At 40.6% G+C, this 23,763-nt stretch overlaps 1 protein-coding gene, 1 long non-coding RNA gene and 1 pseudogene across 2 annotated transcripts in view; 1 reads left to right on the top strand and 2 right to left on the bottom strand.

The window, feature by feature from the left end:
* The window catches only part of LOC140847809 (uncharacterized), a 43,043-nt gene that overhangs the window by 10,547 nt on the left and 8,733 nt on the right, over positions 1-23,763 (bottom strand). Inside the window, exon 2 of the long non-coding RNA XR_012128001.1 lies at positions 15,433-15,494. This is a non-coding gene — a long non-coding RNA (uncharacterized lncRNA). The remainder of the gene's footprint in view (positions 1-15,432; positions 15,495-23,763) is intronic.
* LOC140847806 (uncharacterized protein C14orf28-like) lies at positions 12,489-16,346 on the bottom strand (annotated as a pseudogene).
* Positions 21,399-23,763, top strand: part of LOC140848091 (uncharacterized) — a 29,630-nt gene continuing 27,265 nt past the window's right edge. Inside the window, exons 1-4 of the mRNA XM_073230374.1 lie at positions 21,399-21,413; positions 21,482-21,500; positions 21,577-22,286; positions 23,119-23,258. Of these exons, the coding sequence (XP_073086475.1) occupies positions 21,399-21,413; positions 21,482-21,500; positions 21,577-22,271 (729 nt within the window). The 3' untranslated portion in view covers positions 22,272-22,286; positions 23,119-23,258. The remainder of the gene's footprint in view (positions 21,414-21,481; positions 21,501-21,576; positions 22,287-23,118; positions 23,259-23,763) is intronic.

Genomic DNA, 23,763 nt, shown 5'->3' with positions numbered 1-23,763 from the left:
GAACTGTGTGGTGGTCTTTGGCAGAAGGGACACCTCTGGCTTCTTGTGCCATTTGTGCTTCCCAGGCACCAACTGTGTGCTGCCTGCATGGCAACTCAGCTTCCAGTGTCGCAAATGTTTGGTTGCTTCACTGACAGCTTCCATCCTTGCCCTTGGGTTCAGTCAAGGCCCAGGGATGTAGCTGAGTGACAGCTTCTGGTCTGTGCTCCTGTCTGATGACTAAGGCTTTGTTTCTGGGTCAAGCTTGTCACGACTCCTTTCACCCTCAGGGAAGCTCTCTCTTCATTCACTTCTCAATCCCTGGTGTGAAGAAACGTCTACTAGGTGGTCCTGCTGGCTCTTCGAGTATGCCAGAGGGCTGCCTGCTGGCTTCAGGACACGCCAGGGGCATCCTCTCTCCAGCACCTCCACCCACAGCCCTCTCGCATAAGTCTATGGAGAGTGGACTACAGATGAAAATAAACAAAACACAGTTGTTTATTTAGGGACAAGCAGAAATGCTGGCTGTATCCCCCTCTGAATATTCTGTGTTGCTCTTGTCCCTGTTGTCTGGTCTGAGAGAGGATGTCCAACTGTTGTACTAGTATTATTGCAGATAATTCTATTGCCTCTACTACTAGTTTACTAGAGAATGGCCATGACACGTCCTAGTTCTGTCACCTCAGTGCCCCGTGCCTGTAGATTTCCTGTCAGCTGAGTCTTCCGTGAAAAACCAGTGCTCTGTCCTGGTTTCCTCCCAAATCCCCTCGGTGCGCCTCATCAGGCAAAGACTTTGAGAGCATTTTCAGGGACAGTAGTCTCCTCCTGCTGAGAGGCCAAAGGGAACACTCCTCAATGTTTTAGTTTTAAAAGCTCATGTCTGATTTGACATGGAAATTGATGGAGTAAAAATATGATGTGTAAATGGCATTAGATTTTGGATCAGGGAGGGAATTATCTGGTATAGGGTCATTCAAGAGTTTTCTGTAACCAAGATCATCTGCTGGCCAGAAATGACTTTGTTAAATAAAATCTTCCTTGAAAAAAGTGATGTTTTCTATTTTTACTGTATATAAATCTAAAGTGCTACTATTAATAAAACAAGAGGTTAAAGCTAAAGTGCAGTAGGGTTTTTGTTCATTTCTTGGCTGTTTTTTTTCCATCTGGAAAAGGACATGCACATCCAGCTTTCATAAGGACTTAGGAAAAGTGAAGACAGGTAAAAAAGAGTTAATTCATCTACTGATGTGGAAGCAATGGCCCTTAACATTGTCATTGTGCCTTCATCCCACTGAGGGGTGCATATGACCTGGTGGAGAAACTGCTCAGGGATCAGCCTAGGGGATCAGCCTAGGCCTGCTATGACCTGGGTTTCCTTGGGAGTCATTCTTTCTGCAATGCACTAATAACCTTGAATAATACTAAGCCTTGCATGGGGTCAAAGTTAAACACCAGAGTCAAAAGCAGAGCTAGAGGGCATAGAGGATGCAAACCTGAGAAAGCACTGGGAGAAGAGGCTTCTTTTTCTGTGGATAAATTTCACAAACATAATGTTGTGAAGCAATCACAAAGTGCATTCTATATGATTTCCTTATCAAGTTAAAAAAAAGTTGAAAAATTTGGAAAAGTGGGCTTCATTCAAATGCAGTAAACTAAAGTGGTCTTGATCAACCCCAATTCAGGGTAGTGGTTTTGAGGGGCAGCGGCCAGTAAGTGATAAATAATCCAGAGTAGAACCTGTATTTTGAGGTTGCATCATCTTAAAAAGTTATATGTGTGTATAGACACACACACACACACACACACACACACACACACACATTTTTTTATGGTGTACTTAAATGACTAAAGGGATTTAGAACTCAATAACTGCATTTCAACGCTGGTTCAGGATAAGCTCCCCATAGAATTGTTAGAAGGAAATAAATAGGAGACTGTAAGAAAGCACTTAACTATAAATCACCCTAAATGACAGCTTTTAAGTTTTCTGTTGTGCTGTTCAACCTGAAAGACAAATATTAATGATGAAGCAGGAGCCATTTCACCTACTTCTTTTCCATTCACAGGGTAATGTAACACAGTGCTCAACACATATGGGTAATATTAACAGAGGAGAAATAAATACCTGCTCATTGAGAACAACCATGTTATCAGTAGGATAAGAAATCATTTCAAGGAAAAATATGAATAAAAATGAAAGAAGAGGAAAAAAGAAAGGAGGAATCAAGAGTTGTGTAGGTGGTTTGCTCATGAAAATGTCTGGCATCTGATCAGATTCATTTTGCCTTTCTCAGATCCTCATTCACTAGTAGATTTAATATCACACATCTTGACGTCAGACAGCCACTGGCACAAAAATGATTTTGAAAAAGGTGGCCTGTGGAATCCTGGATCAAAATGTCAAGTATAATTATTTCTTGTATTTACTCTCAGAAAGACTCAAGAGGATCAGATACTAAATGTGCAACCTGTTTAAGAATCAGGAGGGTAGTTCATAATCAGAGAGGAAGAAATAATATGTCACTCAGATAAACATACACTGTCTATAAGTGTTAATATACATGCGGCTCTCATATTGGATTGTTGTGATCTGCAGCACCTTCTTAACGTTCTCTAGTGGGAGCAATAATCAACTTAGCTGGGCAGTCTTATTTGAACTTTAACGTTTGTGTTATTTTTTGTGCAAGTCACCCCACAGGGGGGCCAGAAATGTTCTGACTGTAGGCTTTTCCTAATTGACACAGAAGGAAACCTGGGGATCCCAGATCAATCATGAGCCTGAGGTGACAATTTGATGATGGAGGTAGCACTTGGGCACACACATTCTGAGTCAGCCTCCGTCTTGCTGCTAGATTTGTTCTGCTTCTGTGCAGCCTGTGGTTTGGGCTAAGAACAACCATTTGTATGATCAAAGCTGACTTCTTAGGATAAGACACCCTCTGAAAACGAATCAGCCTAGTATTGGAGGAGGCCCTGGCTGCTTCTAGAAAAGAGCCTGAAACTGGGGGTTTCTAGCCTTGGCTTAGCAGGGGAAAAAATGACCCAATCAGAAATGGTGGGGTCACTTGCATTAATTTTCTTGCCTCCCTTCTCTCCCCAGACTGGATTCCCCAGCCAGGTGTCCTCAGTATGCCTGTCACCATGCCCCCACCATCCCACCTTCTTCCTGCAGCTATCTGCCCCTTTCACCTTGTCGGTTCCCTTTCTTCAGTTGCCAGCTATTGCAGGAGAAGAGATTTTTGCTCCAGTGATTGAGTTTATTTCAGGTATTTCCCCACCACACTTCCTCATGGCTGCCCAGCAATGCCACTACTCTTCCCCTGGAGCTTCGTGATATAAATTCCTTCTCTCCTCCAGGACATCTGGCTCCGCCCCCAATTGCACACATACACACTCTCAGGATGTAGTCCTGCTCTGCTCAACAGCACTGCCTCACTTTCACTTTACATTCATCTCTCCAATTCAGAATCTTTCTACGTCCTTACTCCCTAAGTCCTCTTTTATTTACATTCCCAAAGGTGAACATCACCTTTCCACCGCTAGCAGTGCCTCTGTGTTCAGGTGCCTGCCCTGTTTGCTCGCTTCAGACTCAGTCCATTGCTTCCTCCTCTTCTCCATGTCTTTTCAACCATTCATTCATTCAATCACCAAACAGAGCTCCCACCCTGTGCTAAGGCATCCATGACACCAAAATGAATAAATGATGGTCTCTGCCTTCGAGGAGACATAGAAAGAAAAATTCTAATGCAACGGTGTCAGATCTTTTCTAAAGGTACTGTGAGAGAGAAAATTTATGGAAAACTGGTTGTGCAGGGCATGATGTATGAACTTAATATATTCTGTATTTTTTTCCAAGCTAGATTGGCACATGATTTTCACTTGCTCCTCTTCTGTTGCTCCTTTCTCTTGCTCTGGTTTCTACTAGCCTAAAAAAGCCTTTCGAGATTGCTATCTCTTTTACTTGCCTTTATCATCAGGGTTCTTAACTGAGTCTCCCATGGCTAATTTTTCTATTTTCCTACTCATTTATTCAAAAAATATCTGTGACCTTGAGTGAAATAGGAATCATCCCAGTATATATGTGTGTGAAATTCATTTTATAAACAAAATCTTTTGGATTACCTATATTTATGTGTATGTGTGTATAATTTCTAGACAGTGGCAAACATTTCTGTTCTGATGATTCTGGGGCTTTTCCTGATGTGCTTTGCAGAAGTAGTTTAACCAAAACTTGTTCTTTTAGGATCTTCTTGGTCAAAGATAACTTTTAGAGATGTCACATTCTCCAGGGTTGGCTTTAACCAGACACAATTCCTTGGGGATGACCAAGTTTTTTATTTTAATTTGCAGGACTGATCTACAATTGGACCTGCCTCTGGGAGCCAAAGAGTTGAGTAACATTTGCTGAGGCACGTGTCTAGGTGAGAACATTGAGCCATGAATATAATCTTTCATATCACACTCACCGAAAGATATAGCACTCTCTCTTTTTTTAAAATTTTGGTGTCATTAATCTACAATTACACGAGGAACATTATGTTTACCAGACTCCCCACATCACCAAGTCTCCCCCACAAACCCTATTATAGTCACTGTCCATCAGCATAGTAAGATGCTGTAGAATCACTACTTGTCTTCTCTGTGTTGCACAGCCCTTCCCATGGCCCCCCCTCACATTATACATGCTAATTGTAATGCCCCCTTTCTTCCCCCTTCCCCCTTATCCCTCCCTTCCCACTCATCTTCCCCAGTCCCTTTCCCTTCGGTAACTGTTAGTCCATTCTTGGGTTCTGTGAATCTGCTTCTGTTTTGTTCCTTCAGTTTTTTCTTTGTTCTTATACTCCACAGATGAGTGAAACCATTTGATACTTGTCTTTCTCTGCCTGGCTTATTTCATTGAGCATAATACCCTCTAGCTCCATCCATTTTGTTGCAAGTGGTAGGATTTGTTTTCTTCTTATGGCTAAATAATATTCCACTGTGTATATGTACCACATCTTCTTTATCCATTCATCTACTGATGGACACTTAGGTTGCTTCCATTTCTTGGCTATTATAAATAGTGCTGTGATAAACATAGGGGTTAATATGTCTTTTTCAAACTGGGCTGCTGCATACTTAGGGTAAATTCCTAGAAGTGGAATTCCTGGGTCAAATGGTCAATTTCTATTTTGAACTCTTTGAGGAACCTCGTTATTGCTTTCCACAATGGTTGAACTAATTTACATTCCCACCAGCAGTGTAGGAGGTTTCCCCTTTATCCACAACCTTGCCAACATTTGTTGTTGTTTGTCTTGTGGATGGTGGCGATCCTTACTGGTGTAAGGTGATATATCATTGTGGTTTTAATTTGCATTTCTCTGATGACTGGTGATGTGGAGCATCTTTTTATGTGTCTGTTCGCCATCTGAATTTCTTCTTTGGAGAACTGTCTGTTCAGCTCCTCTGACCATTTTTTAATTGGATTATTTGCCTTTTGTTTGTTGAGGTGCATGAGCTCTTTATATATTTTGGATGTCAAGCCTTTATCGGATCTGTCATTTATGAATATATTCTCCCATGCTGTAGGATGCCTTTTTGTTCTATTGATGGTGTCCTTTGCTGTACAGAAGCTTTTCAGCTTGATATAGTCCCATTTGTTCATTTTTGCTTTTGTTTCCCTTGCCCGGGGAGATATGTTCATGAAGAAGTCACTCACATTTATGTCCAAGAGATTTTTGCCTATGTTTTTTTCTAAGAGTTTTATGGTTTCATGACTTACATTCAGGTCTTTGATCCATTTCAAACTTACTTTTGTGTATGGGGTTAAACAGTGATCCAGTTTCATTCTCTTATGTGTAGCTGTCCAGTTTTACCAACACCAGTTGTTGAAGAGGCTGTCATTTCCCATTGTGTGTCCATGGTTCCTTTATCATATATTAATTGACCATATATGTTTGGGTTAATATCTGGAGTCTCTATTCTGTTCCACTGGTCTATGGGTATGTTTTTGTGCCAGTACCAAATTATCTTGATTATAGTGGCCTTGTAGTAGAACTTGAAGTTCGAAGTGAGATCCCCCCCGATTTTATTCTTCCTTCTCAGGATTGCTTTGGCTATTCAGGGTCTTTGGTGGTTCCATGTGAATTTTAGAACTATTTGTTCCAGTTCATTGGAGAGTGCTGTTGGTAATTTGATAGGGATTGCATTGAATCTGTAGATTGCTTTAGGCAGGTTGGCCATTTTGACAATATTAATTCTTCCTAGCGAAGAGCATGGGATGAGTTTCCATTTGCTAGTGTCCTCTTTAATTTCTCTTAAGAGTGTCTTGTAGTTTTCAGGGTATAGGTCTTTCACTTCCTTGGTTAGGTTTATTCCTAGGTATTTTATTCTTTTTGATGCAATTGTGAATGGAATTGTTTTCCTGATTTCTCTTTCTGCTAGTTCATCATTAGTGTATAGGAAAGCAACAGATTTGTGTGTATTAATTTTGTATCCTGCAACTTTGCTGAATTCATATTTTAGTTCTAGTAGTTTTGGGGTGGAGTCTTTAGGGTTTTTTATGTATAATATCATGTCATCTGCAAATAGTGACAGTTTGACTTCTTCTTTACCAATCTGGATTCCTCATATTTCTTTGTTTTTTCTGATTGCCATGGCTAGGACCTCCAGTACTATGTTGAAAAACAGTGGGGAGAGTGGGCATCCCTGTCTTGTTCCCAATCTTAAAGTTAAAGGTTTCAGCTTCTCATTATTCAGTATGATGTTGGCTGCGAGTTTATCATATATGGCCTTTATTATGTTGAGGTACGTGCCCTCTATACCCATTTTGCTGAGAGTTTTTATCATGAATGGATGTTGAATAATTTTGTCAAATGCTTTTTTCAGCATCTATGGAGATGATCATGTGGTTTTTGTCCTTCTTTTTGTTGATGTGGTGGATGATGTTGATGGATTTTCAAATGTTGTAACATCCTTGCATCCCTGAGATGAATCCCACTTAGTCATGGTGTATGATCCTCTTGATGTGTTTTTGAATTTGGTTTGCTAATATTTTGTTGAGTATTTTTGCATCTATGTTTGTCAGGAATATTGGTCTATAATTTTCTTTTTTGGTGAGGTCTTTGCCTGATTTTGGTATTAGTGTGATGCTGGCTTCATAGAATGAGTCTGGAAGTATTCCCTCCTCTTCTATTGTTTGGAAGACTTTAAGGAGAATGGGTATTATGTTTTCTCTGTATGTCTGATAGAATTCCACAGTAAATCCATCTGGACCAGGAGTTTTGCTCTTGGGTGGTTTTTTGATTACTGCTTCAATTTCTTTGCTGGTAATTGGTCTGTTTAGATTTTCTGTTTCTTCCTTGGTCAGTCTTGAAAGGTTGTATTTTTCTAGGAAGTTGTCCATTTCTTCTAGGTTTTCCAGCTTGTTAGCATATAGTTTTTTGTAGTATTCCCTAATAATTCTTTGTATTTCTGTGGGATCCATTGTGATTTTTCCTTTTGCATTTCTGATTCTGTTGATGTGTGTAAATTCTCTTTTTCTCTTAATAAGTCTGGTTAGGGGTTTCTTGTATTTTGTTTATTTTCTCAAAGAACCAGCTCTTGATTTCATTGATTTTTTCTATTGCTTTATTCTTCTCAATTTTATTTATTTCTTCTCTGATCTTTATTATGTCCCTCCTTTTGCTGACTTTGGGCCTCATTTGTTCTTCTTTTTCCAATTTCAATAATTGTGACTTTAGACAATTCATTTGGGATTGTTCTTCCTTCTTTAAACAGGCCTGGATTGCTATATACTTTCCTCTTAGAACTGCTTTCGCTGTATCCCACAGAAGTTGGGGCTTTGTACTGTTGTTGTCATTTGTCTCCATATATTGCTTGATCTCTATTTTAATTTGTTCATTGATCCATTGATTATTTAGGAGCATGTTGTTAAGCCTCCATGTGATTGTGAGCCTTTTTGCTTTCTTTGTACAATTTATTTCTAGTTATATACCTTTGTGTTCTAAGATGTTGGTTGGTAGAATTTCAATCTTTTTGAATTTACTGAGGCTCTTTTTGTGGCCTAGTATGTGGTCTATTCTGGAAAATGTTCCATGTGCACTTGAGAAGAATGTGTATTCTGCTGCTTTTGGGTGTAGAGTTCTATAGATGTCTATTAGGTCCATCTGTTCTAGTGTGTTGTTCAGTGCCTCTGTGTCCTTCCTTATTTTCTGTCTGGTGGATCTGTCCTTGGTAGTGAGTGGTGTGTTGAAGTCTCCTAAAATGAATGCATTGCATTCTATTTCCTCCTTTAATTCTGTGAGTATTTGTTTCACATATATTGGTGCTCCTGTATTGGGTGCATACATATTTATAATGGTTATATCCTCTTGTTGGAGTGACTCGTTTATCATTATGTAATGTCCTTCTTTATCTCTTGTTACTTTGTTCATTTTGAGGTCTATTTTGGCTGATACAAGTACTGCAACACCTGCTTTTTTCTCCCTATTGTTTGCATGAAATATCTTTTCTGTCCCTTGATTTTTAGTTTGTGTCTGTCTTTGGGTTTGAGGTGAGTCTCTTGTAAGCAGCATATAGATGGGTCTTGCTTTTTTATTCATTCTGTTACTCTGTGTCTTTTGATTTGTGCATTCAGTTCATTTACATTTAGGGTGATTATTGAAAGATATATACTTATTGCCATTGCAGGCTTTCGATTCGTGGTTACCAAGGGTTCAAGGTTAGCTTCTTTACTATTTTACTCTCTAACTTAACTCACTTATTGAGCTATTATAAATACTGTCTGATGTTTTTTTTTTTCTCTCCCTTCCTATTCCTACTCCTCCATTCCTTACATGTTGGGTGTTTTATTCTGTACTCTTTTGTGTTTCCTTTTACTGCTTTTGTGAGTTGTTGATTTTATTTTTTGCCTTTAGTTAGTATTTGGTTGATCTGCTTTCTTTGCTGTGATTTTATTTTCTCTGGTGACATCTTTTTAGCCTTAGGAGTGCTCCCATTTAGAGCAGTCCCTCTAAAATACCCTGAAGAGGTGGTTTGTGGGATGCAAGTTCCCTCAACTTTTGCTTGTCTGAGAATGGTTTAATAACTTCTTCATATTTAAATGATAATCTTGCTGGATACAGTATCCTTGGTTCAAGGCCCTTCTGTTTCATTGCATTGAATATATAATGCCATTCTCTTCTGGCCTGTAAGGTTTCTGCTGAGAAGTCTGATGAGAGCCTGATGGGTTTTCCTTTGTAGGAGACCTTTTTTCTCTCTCTGGCTGCCTTTAATACTCTGTCCTTGTCCTTGATCTTTGCCATTTTCATTACTAGGTTTCTTGGTGTTGTCCTCCTTGGGTCCCTTATGTTGGGAGTTCTGTGGGCTTCCATGGTCTGAGAGACTATTTCCTCCCCCAGTTTGGGGATGTTTTCAGCAATTATTTCTTCAAAGACACTTTCTATCCCTTTTTCTCTCTCTTCTTCTTCTGGTACCCCTATAATGTGAATATTGTTCTATTTGGATTCACCACACAGTTCTCTTAGCATTCTTTCATTCCTGGAGATCCTTTTATCTCTCTCTGCCTCAGCTTCTCTGTGTTCCTGTTCTCTCATTTCTATTCTATTAATGGCCTCTTGCACCTCATCCAGTCTGCTCTTTACTCCTTCTGGAGGTTGTCTTATTTCTGTATTCTTCCTTCTAGCTTGATCCCTTAGGTCTTGTATATTTCTCTGCAGGTCCATCAGCAGGATTATGACCTTTATTTTGAATTCTTTTTCAGGAAGATTGGTTAAATCTATCTCTGCAGGCTCCCTCTTGGGGTTTGTCTGGATGATTCTGGACTGGATCAAATTATTCTGCCTTTTCATGGCTATAGAGGTAGTCGTGGGCAGTTGGCATGTGTTAGCTGGGAGAACAAAGTCCCTTCCTGTTTGCTGGTCACCTTGCCCTCCTCAGAGCAGCTTCTGGTTTTATTTCCTGAGCTGCTACTGGTGGGGAGCTGTCAGGGCAACCTGAGCCCTTCGGGGAGGGGCAAGCATGCCGGATGTGCTCTCCTGCTATAATGGCAACCCTTGGCGCCCTGTCCTGGCTTCCTCTGTCTGTGTGCGCTGGTGGGGCCTCTTAGTCTGGCCTGGAGGGGCTATGGAGGAGGCTCTGGGTGGTTGCTGTGGTTCGACCGCTCTCAGGCTGCTCCCCTGCTATGGCGGGGCCATGCCAGAGGGGGAATGGACGATAGGCTGTTTATCACAGTGAGGGGCTTTCTCCAAGGGGGCTGGAGCACCTGAATTTCCCTGGGATTCCCAGCCCCTGGGCTGAGTGTGCCGGGATGTTTCCATCCAGCTGTGAGGACCCTGTCCCTTTAAGAGTTTCAAAAAGCACTCGCTTTTCTTTTGTCCCAGGGGCGCCAGGTGCAGGGACCTGCTCACAGGTTTTACTGTTCCGTTTCCCTAACATCCAGCGCACCATATAATGTGTGTCTGCGCTCCTGGTGTGGATGACTAGGGCTGGGTATCTGGCACTCCTGGGCTCCCACTCCCTCCCCTCTCCAGTTCCTTTCCTCCCAGTGGGCTGGGGTGGGGGGAGCACTCGGGTCCCGCCGGGCTGCGGCTTGTATCTTACCCCCTTCGTGAGGTGCCGAGTTCTTGCAGATGTAGATGTAGCCTGGCTGTTGTACTGTATCTTCTGGTCTCTCTTTTAGGAATAGTTGTATTTGTTGTATTTTCAAAAATATATCTGGTTTTAGGAGGAGATTTCTGCTGCCCTACTCACACTGCCATCTTGGCTCCTCCTTCAGCAGGGCTCAACACTCTCTCTTTTTTTATTTAAAAACTTTTAAGTTAGGCTCCATTCTTGATATTTTATATTGTCTAATTCAAAATCTCTTTTGGGACAAATGTGTATAATTTCATTGGTGATGTGCTATCCCTGCTGATAAAGAATGCCTTTGGTAGTTTGCATAGTTTTAAATTAATAGTCATGTTGAATGTGTGAATTACAATCACCACTGGGCACACTCTAAACTAAGAAATACTTTTAAATGGCTAAGGTACTGTTAGGAAATGACTTTTATTATGGGCACTTGATTGCACTAGGCCATTTTATAGTTATTTCCACATCCTCTCATGTTTTCCTGTTTATTCATGTTTCTAATTTTGTCTCATTTCTGAATTCAACACATTACTACTCCATTCTTCCAAATTATTTAATTAAGAGTTCATGGGTCACTAATGGTTGGCCATATTTTAAAGTTTAGTGTCAATTGACAATGATGAATGGGGTCATAAGGCCCCATCTTTTAATTTCTTACTGTCTGGCTTATCTCAAATCACTGGTCTTGAAGTGACTTTTAAAATTGCATTATTAGAATGTCAAACATTACTAAAAGTTTATTTTTTAAGTGTGGTGTCCATAGTAATTTTAGAGCTGTAATATAAAATTTCTGGAAGGGAGTTTAACAGAATCCTACACAGTGCTTCATTTTAAATACTCAAGTTTTATGATGGACTCAGAAACATTGTTTGATTATCTTTGTCATTTGTAGAGTTAAAGCAAGTAAATAGAATATAGTAAGCATTTTTCTTAGAAAATGTACATACACAAGTACTTTGCTTTTTCCTGTAAAATGTTAGTGATTTTGGTTTTTCAGGTGGAAAATTGAGAGGAAGAAAAACAATCTTGCCCAATATATCTAGTTGTGTTGGTAGCAAATGTCCAAGAAAACAAAGCCTCCCTCCGTAAAACAGGGAAAAGGGTTACAATTGTATTCATTATTTCTCGATTTCCATGTCAATGTTCTTCACTTTTGAAGTGAAGGGACTTGCCGCATACAAATGTGCATTTAGGCATCCACTTCTTTTTGGAGACAAGAAGCAATAGTTCTGGATCTCGCCCTTCCTGTCTCTCCACCACCCAGTTTGTGCTCTACCAACACTGGAGAGAGCCACTGAGAGCAAGGAGCGAAAACGATTAGCTCTGCCTGAAAGCTGCTGCTGCACATGTTTTTAAGCATCAAAGACTGAACCTTCAAAGGTGTGCCACATACTTGGTAGACTTGGGGGAAAGTGTATATTGCTGGGTATGAACACATTTTTAAATTAGTGTTAAAGATGGGTTTTGTTGTTTGTTTATATTTACTCTGCTAGTTTTCCTGCTTTTCAAAGCTATCTTGTATAGAATCTACTGCTCCCATTACACTAATTGGCAATGTAAATATTTCAACAAACTCTGTGGGTCACTTTACCTGGGCAGTAGGGGATGTGCAATTAACACCAGCAAGGCAGCTGGTATCATCTCATTGTTACATGCTTCTGAGCCTTGAATTAATTACGTGACAAAGAATTTTGCAAAAGTTTGAAATCAGAAATGAATTTGTAATTCATAAGACAAGGCTATGCCTTTGTTTCAGTTTCAGGAACTTTCAAAAAGGAATGTACATTGGAATTTTATTGGTGTTGCTTAAATCAAAAGAAACAAAATTCTTCCACATGTACATACCTATTACATAACTACTGTAACCATAAGGGAGGCTAATTATACTGCTGGCCAGGAAAAGTTCACCCCAAACCAGGTATGCCTAAAACTTTATTTCATGGTCATTAAATGACATTTATGCAATCCCTCCTTGTCCTTCTCATTGCGCTAGAGGAGCCTTGCTTTGGAGTGGGATATGCAAAAATTATTTTTTTTCTGGTGGTTTTTCCATCACTCCTTCTTTCCATTTCTTCCTCCTCTTGTGCTTACTGTCTGCAAAAGTGGCTGGTTGATGATTTCTCTTCCTTCTTGACCAATTCCAGGAAAGAAGGGACTTTAGCTACACGACTACTTCTCAAATAACTTTTTAAATTTTTCAGCTTAGTGGGAAATCATTCCAGTTGGACAGCAGAAGTTACTTGATTGTTTGCATGTCTCTTCCGCTACCATTGTGTTTACGTGCATACAAATGAAACCTTATTAAAAATGAACACCAAGGGAAATCTGATCTGTGGAACTCAAGAAAGAAATACTAGGACTCACAGCTTAGGAGGAGAATTCATGCTCAGAGCAAATGCCACACAGTCCAAGAGGGCCACAAGGATGCGGTGGGGAGGGGAGCATCAAAGAGAAGGGATTGGACACTGGGGTTAACTGTTTGGCACAACCTCAGGATCACTGTTGACCAGCCCTTAGCTCCTTTTTCCTGTGCCTCTTCCTTTATGACAAGTGCTCCTCACTTTTTAAAGTACTAAATATTTAGGGCAGCTCTGAACAGAAGGTGAGCTCTCTCACTCGGGCTGCATCTCTACTGGTAGGAGTGAAGATGGAGTAAGGATGGCACCTGGAGATCAGGTGCTTCAGAGGAGACACTGTCTCCCCATGAGAGGATACAATTCTGTGTCCCATGTGCTCTGGCCACCACCTTAAGTCTTGGCCTCTCACCCCTGCAGGGCCCACCTTCTTAGTCAGCCCTGCCCTCCTCACACTACCTTTTACAGCCTTTATCCCCCCACCTCACCCTTTATCATTTTCCCTGCTTTATTTCTTTTCATATTTATCACCATCTGAAATGAAATATATTTTACTTATTTAGTCTCCATAGCTAGAACAATCTCCATAGGAATAGGGATTCTGACCATTTCTTGATTGGTATATTTTCTACACTTTGCATACAGGAAGCTCTTGATCCACAGTTTTTTTTTTTATAGTTGAACTGTTTCCTTGGATACCAAGGAAAACAATTTAATTTAGCATCAGTCTATATTTATTTCTCTGTTGCTCGAATATAAACCAATGATGACAAGAGAAGAAACTCTGGGCGTTTATTTAACAAAATTAAATTCACATTTCTGAGGCCATCATAGTGCATCCAATGTCCATTTATCTGGAAAGCGGCAGAATAATGATGTTCCTCTTTGTTAAATAATGTGGTACCTTCCAATAAATACTTAAGATCAGATAAATCCAAGTAATAGGGTACATATGCCAGGTCTTCAGATTTCCAATGCTGCATATTTAAGACAACAAAAGGGGGTGCCCCATGGCAGAAAACTCGTTGGGAAAATTCTCTTAAGCCACTACACCTCTTTCTCCTAAATGAGGAGTGCAGAAAAAACATCCAGTTAATTGAGGGTCCTAATAAGCTGGGTTCCGGTTAACCAAGGTTTTATTGTACCCACTTTCTTCACACAGTTCAATCCTGGAACAGAATAACTCATCCACAGCCAGTCGTATCAAGTTTCCATGTGGTATTTCTTGAGGGAGGATTTACATTAATTGTGCGCTGCTGATCTTCTTGCACTCGAGTGGGGCATCGCCAGTTGGAACAGTAACTCTCCTGTATGATAGACATGAGATTTTCAAGATTTTTTGTAAAATTATCATGCTCATTCCCAAACAAATCAATTATTAGTGAAGCTTTATGAACTTCAGATTTGTATTGCTGTTTTTCCATCTTGTCCCAAATTCAGAGTAGCTTCACAGTTGTAAAACTGTACGTGTCCATTAAATAAAGAAAACAGTCTACAAACTCTCTACCTAAATGAAGAGAGAGTTCCCTGGAGAAATTTTCATTTTCATTAAGAATTACATATAATAACATCAAGAATCCATCTATGGTGCAGGTATTTTTCAGTCTTATTTCAACGTACAGTGGTGTACAGGATACTGCTTTGCGGCCAGCTTTGATAGTAAAAACACCTCCCCAGGGAAGAACAGGCCTCCAAAATGAGCGATCTTGGTTATAGTTATTTTTAATTGATGCTTTGATCTCTTCAAACAGTGTCTTCATCCTCCTCGGGGACCGAAAAACACCGGTGCCGCCGCACCCGTTGCCTCCGCCGCTTGCTCATGGAGAACCCGTTGCTGCGCCCCCGCCACTTCATCTACTAGCACCACCGGCTGTCTCGGCGGCTCCGGCGTGAGCGCTGCGCATCGGCATGGCCTCCATCGCACCCGCCGCGGCGGGAGCCACAGCAGCCGCAGCGCCCAGGCTCGATCCGACCGGACCCACGGAGCCAGGACCGCAGGACGCGTAGCTTCTCACTACGGCGATACGTTCAGCCTGACCTCGCCCCCCTACCCCCAGCCCCCAGTGCCCTGCGCCTCTGATCCACAGTTTTGAATGAATGAAATTAGAACTTATTTCCCTCACTCTTCTGCGTATTGAATCTGTACAACTAGCATTCCGTAACATTGGCATAAGGATATCTCTATACTCTGTAGGAACTGTGTTGGGTTCTATGAGCATAAGCTTAACAATAAGGATCATAAATATTTGCAACTATCTGTACAGCTACCATGGGTGCCTTCCCAACTGAGTTCCAGTAGCCCAAAACCTACCATAAAATTAATTAGGCAGCGAGTGCAATGTTCTGGCAAGAACATAGGCAAAAAGAAAGAAGGTTGGGGCTCCACCCTTGGTATACTTCCAGCTTGATATATGACTTCAGACAAGTGTGCTACTCTATACAACAGGATGTCGGAGTAAACGATGTTGAAATTTCCTTTCGCTCTTACCACATCCCCTCTGTCTTCCAGTCCAATATACTCCACAGGAAAAATGCACAATTATACATGGCCTGCAACAATAAAGAAAGGGTTGAAAAAAAACAAAACAAACCAAAGAAATCTCCCAACACATTTCAAATTTTTAAAAAAGCCACCTTAGCTATAAATATCTTGAAGCAAAGCTGTAAATACCTTCCTCTGCTTTCTAAAGAGGTTTTACCCTGTACTTCATGTCCTCAATTCTTGTCCCTTCTACCTATTCCCAAAAGGTTTATATTATAGAATGCTTACCTTTATTGGTTATCTTCATTGAATTTTCTTGGGAAGCATAAATTTTAGAATGAAATTATTTTTAAACTGCAGCTGTATTTCTGATTAAGTATCCAAACCAAACATTTTTATTCTGATAGTGATTATTTTGCCAGTTCATTGGATTCAGTGGAAGTATCTGCTATTAAATGAATTTAGGTCAACGTAAAAAATGAAAAGCCAAAGGAAAAAAAATCACCCATCAAGAAATGAGTCATAATCTTCCTTTCTATTCACCATGTTACTGCCTGGAACATAAGGGGTAGTAGGAAAATAAAGCCTTTGCAGTAGATGCTATTTGAAACAACTTGCATACGCTTTACAGAAGTGCAGCTTTCAATTAAACTACATAGTGAAGTTATACAGCTCCTTCCTCCCACACAATATAATGCAAAGGTATGGCAGAAGTTCAAAATTCATAGATAAAATCAAGTAGATAACACCAGTGAGATCTTAAAATGTGGAATATTTTACTAATGTATGTAAGTTAAATCTTGGACTCCATCTGCCTGAAAAGATGAAATTAAAATGATCATTTTGATGCACTTTAACTAGCAGTATGCATATGTAAATGTTTACAGGTCCTCAGTTAGAGCTGGGAAAATGACAGTAAAAGGGGCAACTAGCCAAAATCGCCCAAAACAATGATTTAGGAAATACTTGGGCCACGTTTTCAAAAAAGTTAAAAATCCAGATAATAGTTTAGATGATTTCGATAAAGTTAGTGGTGAAATAATGTGTTAGTTTCAATTACTGAGTATCATTTATATTAATAATCTTCCACTTAGTTCTAGAGTGCCAGCTCGTATAGAAAGCAATTCTTAAAAAGTGCCTCTGTACCCATCATACTGATTCTTGCAGATTCCTTCTGTGGAAAAAGAACAAGCAAGTGTATCAGAATTGAGATTCTAATGGTTGGGTAATTACAGAGAAGAGTGGGTGTTCAGTTTGGATAGAAGGAAGAGAAAGGTTCCAAGAAAGATTCCCCAGGCAAAGGTGGAAACCCATTCCCAGCCCTCAGTGGGAAGCTGGTAAATGGAGTTTTGATCATATGAGACAGCATGGTTTCATCCTGGGCACCTCTGTGAGGGTCCAGCTCTAATTTGAGCATTTATAGAGGTCATAGCCTTTGGAATTTATTATCTTAAAGAAGCAGTTATTTCAATAAGATTGTGGCCTTTGAGAAGTCATTACTGAGGCTGTGCTTCAGTTTCCTTCTGCATCAACAGAGGCACCTACCTTACAGGCATTTCCATCAGAGAGGAATGTTTGCATATAAAAGGAGATAATGCACTGGAAGAAAGTTTGTGCATTAAAAAGAGGGAGATGTTAGAGAGGTTATTATATTTTCTTGCTTCAGAGGGTCATCACATTGGTGTGCTGTCAATGCATAGAGTCTTCTTACAATGCATGGGTTTGAGTAATACACTCAATGATTTAATTTACAAAGTTGAAAGGGCAAGGCAGGGGAAAACATCATGAACACTGTAGGATGATGAAATTCACAGTAAGGCAATACCAGTGGCGTGGAGAGAAAGATACATTTGTGAATGAATTTACTTGGGCTGTAGTTTATGTACAAATATGGCAGGGCAGAGTTTTTGGGGTTCAGAAAGCAGGAATGAGCGCTGTTCTGGCCCTTGCTTGCTGTCCTGAATCTCTGCACTCCTCTGCTGGGCTCAGTTACAAGGTGCTGTTTGCTTCCCCCATGCCCATGCAGCACTCTGCTTGCCCTGAGCCTCTTTGCCCAGCACTGGATGGGTGGATTAAAACTGGAATGAGAGGTAAGAAGACTGGGCTTATTATTCAATTTGGATTTAACAGTAATAAAGGTGACATTCTACTTTAAGTCTCAGCTACTTGCTGCTCATTTCCAATCTGGCAGAAATGAATTGAGGATGTGTGTGTGTGATTAATTCCTCTAAACCTCTGACAGAGAGGACGAGCATCTCTGGATAAAATAGGAAAAAATACAGGAAAAAAATAACAGCAGAAAAAAATACTGTGAGAAGGCAGAGAATGAAACTGGTAAAAAGAGTCTGTGAGCCAAACAAAGTGATGTAGAAGACAAAGAAGAAGCAAACCTGCCATTTCTGGAGTTGCAAACAGATATGAACCTATTCTAAAAGACAGAAACTTTGAACATTCCAGAAACACTGCATCTTAGGCCTGATCATCATTATAATTCAAACTCATTATGTAAAATTTACAATTTCATTATTTCCATCCTAAGCCCATGCATGTCTCCTGCTGTATTTCTGTCTGGTTTCTGGGACGACAGTTTGTAACTAGCTCAGAATGGACAGGGTCTTTATGAGGTACCTGGAGTCCAAACGTGACACTCATATTACCTCATCTCACACCTGCCTTATCCCTCCTGTATATTTTACCAAAATTTTCATCAAGAGATGACAGCGATGGTTCCATTCCCTAAGCCTCCAGCAAAATGTAATCAAGTGGCTCCTGGGCTTCTCAGGTCTTACCCTGAGTCTTTCCCAGAACTTTTCAATTTTACTCAGCACAACAAAGCCCTCAACTGGCCAAATCCAACTTTGCTAGAAAACAATCCTGCAATTACCTGTTACCACTCAAGCATGCTCCTTGGGTGGTGGTAATTGTGTGTGTATGTGTGTGTGCGTGTGTGTGTGTGTGTGCAAGTATGCTCATCACAATATTTCTCCATTAAAAATGTATCTCTTGAGAAGGAAGGAAGACACGTCGACTGTTAACAAAAATAAGATTCCTTTCTGTGTCTTCACACCCAAAGCAATTATCTCAGTCATTTTCAACTCTTTTGTCTCTCTTCCATGTTCAGATACCAAATCCGGCCATCAAAAATCCTTAGTAGACATCCGAGTCACACCCGAGTCCGAGTATCCACTATCAATCAGACTGTGGTATTCACTACCAAATACTCTTTAATAATGCCCCGATCAAATACACAGACACTCATTGGCTGGGCATGTGGTACTTTGGGACCAAGCTCTTCCATTTACAGCCTCAGCCGCCGTGCCTTCCCACCACGTTTAAGAATGTTGTTTTCCTGAGCCCGTTATCTGTGCACGCTGCTCTGTCTGCCCCGTTTAACTAATGAACTCCTATCCATTCATACGTATCAAACCAATTATCTTCTCTGAGAAGCCTTCCCTGACTACCAGCCTCTTCTCCTTGCCTTTATGCAACCTCTCAACCCAGACCTTCATAGAATCACCAACTTCCTACTTTGCATTCCCACAGCCTCCTGCCTATCCCTCTATTGTAGCACTCATCATCTGTACCTAGTGTTCTTTATGCATAACAGTCCTGGTCTTTTTCTTAATTTCATTGCACTTTTTAAAACAGATTGAAAAACATGAATTCAATTTGACCTGTTGCATCTGTTTCCTCCAATATATCTTTTCCCTTTTCATGTTAGTTGTTTTTTGTTTGTTCTTTTGATGTTTTTAAAAGGCATACCAGATTTTTAAGTTAATTCACCACTTATTTTCCTATATGATTGTTTTTAAATGTAAAATTTTTCCCATCCAGATATTTGATAAATATTACTTTTAATATTATCTAGATTTTTGGTTTGATTTCCTAAATTTAGCTTTTTAATTTGTATGGCATTTATCTAGCACATGATGTGACACAGGATCTAATAATATATTTGCCTAAAAGCTAACCAATAGTCCTAAAATCACTTATTGAATAAATGTTTTTTCTTTATACTGCTTTTTATGGCTTTGTATTATATGTTAAGTTCTTATATCTGGCAGCAAATCATATAGGAAAGTAATTGGTAAGTGAAACATCTTTTCTTGGACAATCTAATCAGTTTCTTTTGAAAAAGAAAAGGAATAGCTCAAACTGAGAAAGTAAAAATCCACCTGGCTGTTCATCAGGCTGGTATAGCTAGCTGCAAGATGAACAGGAAATCCTTATTTCTTCCAAGGGCACGCAACAGCTGAAGTGTCCCAATATCCATCTTTTTTGGGTGACTACTGCTTTCTTACTCCTTGGAAGATCTTATTCTCTAAAATCACAGAGTATCAGAAAATTTGATTTTTAAAATTATATCAGTAAGATGGAAACATCCTATTCTTAGTTGGAGGTTCTAACTCACTTTGACATGGAGAAACAGCCCTGATTTACATCTCAGGAGCACAGCTTCAGACAAGGCTTTTCTGAATATGGCATTCCACGTTTATTCATGGAAACAAACCCCGGGTTCATTTTGCGGTCCAAATCTCATGTTGATTCCTTTACTCCCAGCCCTGCTATCAAAACGTGGCCTTACTATTGCTCTATTGAGCAGTCTCCATTTTTACAATAAGTCATTAAGCCTGATTGTGGAACTATAATTTTTGTCCTTGATGGTCTTGGACTGATTGGATTGGACACAGTCTTCTATTCTTGTGTCAGTGAAAAACTCTTAATTATTATAATTTAACAATATAGTTATTTTTCATTGTTAACTAAAGGTTTTCCAATTTTTTGGTCTTTCGGCCCTCCTGTACACTCTTAAAAATCATTTGAGGGCACCAAAGAGATTTGTGTCTTATCTTTTGGTATTTACCATAATAGAATAAAAGCTGAGATGCATAAAAAATATATTTCTTTTAAAGTTAATTTTAAAACACTGGTAAATTCAGTACATGTTAACATAAATAATATTTTTATGAGATGTAACTATAGTTTCCAAAACAAAAGAAATCTAGGAGGAGAAAGAGTATTATTTATATTGTTGCAAATTTCTCTAATGTCTGACATAACAAAACATATCTGGTTCTGCATTCACTGTTGTGATATCACATATCACATAGCCACTGGAAAACTTCACTGTGTACTTGTGAGAAAATGGAAATCATAAAAGAAATGAAAAGAAAAGTCTTACTATTATTATGAAAGCAATTTAGATGCTGTGAATGTCTTGACAGGGCTTCTGGGACCCCAGATGCTCCTCCCAACGACAGCCTGAGAACTGGTCTTAGCTATTCCAGCTTCTTTAGATTCTCAGATGAATTCTAGAATATTTTTTGTATTATAATTGGGAAGTAGTACTTATGTATTTAAAATCTTTTCTTCTCACTTAAGGGTAGATATCCTGTCTCTCTAGTTAATAAAACATTTTATAAATAATTTCTCAATAGTCTTGCATTTTTCTTTTCGTATCTCCCACATTTGTTATTTTTTATCACTTAGTTATTTCATGCTTTGTTTTTATTGTGAATGGAAGTAATTTTTCACATTGTACTTTAATTGGTTATTGTTGGCCTATTTTATTTTGTATGTGGTTCCTTGGCTAATCTTCATTCTTATGTTAATAAATTTGATATGATGTTTTTTAAAGAAACAACTTAAAATTTTGTGCCTGTTTACATAATGTTGGTATTGATACAGACATTCTCAAGATTCTGAGAAAAATACAATGTTCAATGTCTAGATTTCGAAGATATTTTACGTGTAAGGATCTAGAACATGCTAAATGCCTTTTGGCCTCAATTCAAATGATTGTTGTTTTTCTTAAGACAGATGCATTGATTAGGACTAGATAACCTCTGGTCTTTTCTAAAAGTCCTTAGATAACATCATGAACACCAGACCCATTTAGATTATTAACAGAATCAAAGAACATTTTGGTTATGGTTCTCACCTTCTGAAGCAGAGAGCTAACTATAGCCATAATGTCCTTTGAGGCTGTTTAGGGGAATCCGGCCAGCGTGGACCTACCAGTGAGCCCTGTTAGGAGACTGGACAGGACTCCTAGGCAGGAAACCCACTACAGGGCTGGTGGTGAACAGGCATCCTCCTGAGGCCAGGGGTTCCTGCCTTGACTTCAGCCTGAGCCCCAACTTCCTTAAGCCGCCAAAGGGAACTGGATTCTGGGGCGTCTCATAGTCACCTCCCTCTCGGGGCTGAAACCGCTGCTGATTTTCGGGCTCGGGGCCTGCGGGCCACGAAGTGATGTCCTCGAGGTCTGGGGGAGTTCTTGGGGAGGGGACACCGAGCAGTACAAGGAGGTGACTTTCTTCCAGGACACTGGGCCCGCCCGCAACGGCTGCAGGGATCCGGGGGCGCGCCAGAGTGGGCGCCAGGCCAGGGAGGGCGCCCGAGTCCCGGGACCCCGCCCAGGGCCCCGCGGGGACCGGGCGCGGCTAGCGCGGCCTCCCCTCGGCTCACGGGCTGAGGGAGGGACGCTCCCCCTCTGCCTGGAGGGGGCGGACGGCAGGCGCGGTCCTCGGGACTCCCTGGGCCGGGTCGCCGCCGCCGGCTCCTCCCGCCCGCCGTCGGCCCGCCCCTGGGGGGCGGCCCCGTCCCACCCCGCTGGCCGCCCGGAGGGCAGTGAGCGGGCGCCCGCTTCCGGCCCAGGTAGGCTGCGGGCGGGCCGCGCCCGGGCTCCGAGAGCGGGAGGCCTCCGCGCGCAGCCGCCCCGATACCGGCCGGGGACGGTGAACCGTGCGGGGACGGCGCCCCGGGCCCCGGCGGGCTCCCGGAGGACCTGTGGCCTGTGGCCTGCGCCGCTGCAGGTCCACCCAGGGGAGCCCGCTTCGGGGTGATTTCTGTAGGAGCAGGTCGGTGGAGCTGGGGTCCCCGCAACTCCAGACGTATGCAAAGTTTTCTTTTTAAGGGAAAAGTTGAGACAAGAACGTTGTGGTCCCTGTGGAGACCGAGAAATCCTTCCAGAAACCATGTCATTTCAATTTGCTCACCGCCGGCGCTGTTCTGTTGGCCAGTAGTTTCTGCATGCACTTCGCTGTAATTTTCGTACAAGAAAATGTTTAATTTTTATGTTTTATAAGTTACTTATACAATTTTTCTATTTTGTAAGTAATTTGTTATTATTATGAATGTAATTGGACGTAAGATTTGAGATAGCCGCTATAATGGACAGTAACATTAAAAAATACATGTATTTTTGAAAACCAAAGAGTTCTTGTGTCCTCTGCGGCAGGTGCGTGGTCTGGGGGGGCCGGGGAGGCCGGCGCGACCCCGTATCCTTGAGGCAGTGTTCCCTTTTTCAGTTACCCAGTGGCTGCTCTCAACCTCAGTTTACGTTTAGAAATTGAGTTCTACTGAGTAGAGCTTCCATAAGTTTAGGAAAATAGAAATTACTTTGTGGGAAATCCTTGAATAAATAATTTATTCAGAAAAAAAAAACCCCAAAGGGTTTTTTTGTTTATGCGGTTTTCTTGGTGATTGTAGGTGCTCTTAAAGCCTCTGAAGTTCATTTGTAATTTACATTGACTCAGTAACTAACTTGAGAGGTGCTTTATGCCAGTACAGGAAATGAGGTGCTTTGTATTCCTTATTAACTGTGAAAAAATGCTAAAACTGAGGAATACATTATAGTCCTGTCATCCTACCTCAGTGTTTCTAAGTTCAACTTCTAATTTCTTTCTCCAGGTTCTGGATGCCTCTCCCTGAAGCACTGTGACTTTTTTTGTTGTGTGGTACAGGCCCAGGGTCGCAGCTGCAGCCTGGACACTTATTCTAAGTCCTGATGTCTGAGCATTATTATGCATTGTTTTCAAGCCTTGGTAAAGGTATGTGATAAAGTTATCAAGTTTTCTGAATTTACTGCAGCCTAGGGGCCAAGGCTTGACAGGTAAATGAGGGTACATGTTATTTATGACATACTGATGTTCTTATTACATTATAAAAGATAATTGTTTTCCAATGGGAAAAATTAAAGATGTATAAGATTTCAAAGATAACTTGTTCTGTATGAATATATTGATGTGATATCTAGCATGTGAAAAATCACTCTCATTTGTCTTAGTCCTTTTTTTATTATTGGGAACCAAAAAGTGCAAAGTAAAAGATTCAGTTTGCTGATTTTTACACCAGCTTAGTGTATCATTTGCAGAGATTTTGGTCACATCACATAAGGGGATAACATTACCCTGTGCTTCCTTTACAACTATAACTTTATAGCCTGATTTTTTGTGCAAATATTCTTTGAAAAATAACTTTTCTTTGAAATCCAAAATATTTGAATACCCATTAGTTGCTACTAATAGTTTGAGAAATAAATATTTAAAAGTCAAA

This window comes from Manis javanica, chromosome 2, assembly GCF_040802235.1.
Source record: "Manis javanica isolate MJ-LG chromosome 2, MJ_LKY, whole genome shotgun sequence".
In the NCBI taxonomy this organism is placed as follows: Eukaryota; Metazoa; Chordata; class Mammalia; order Pholidota; family Manidae; genus Manis; species Manis javanica.
Note: the sequence above shows the minus strand (reverse complement) of the source record. Positions and strands in the feature narration are given on the sequence as shown.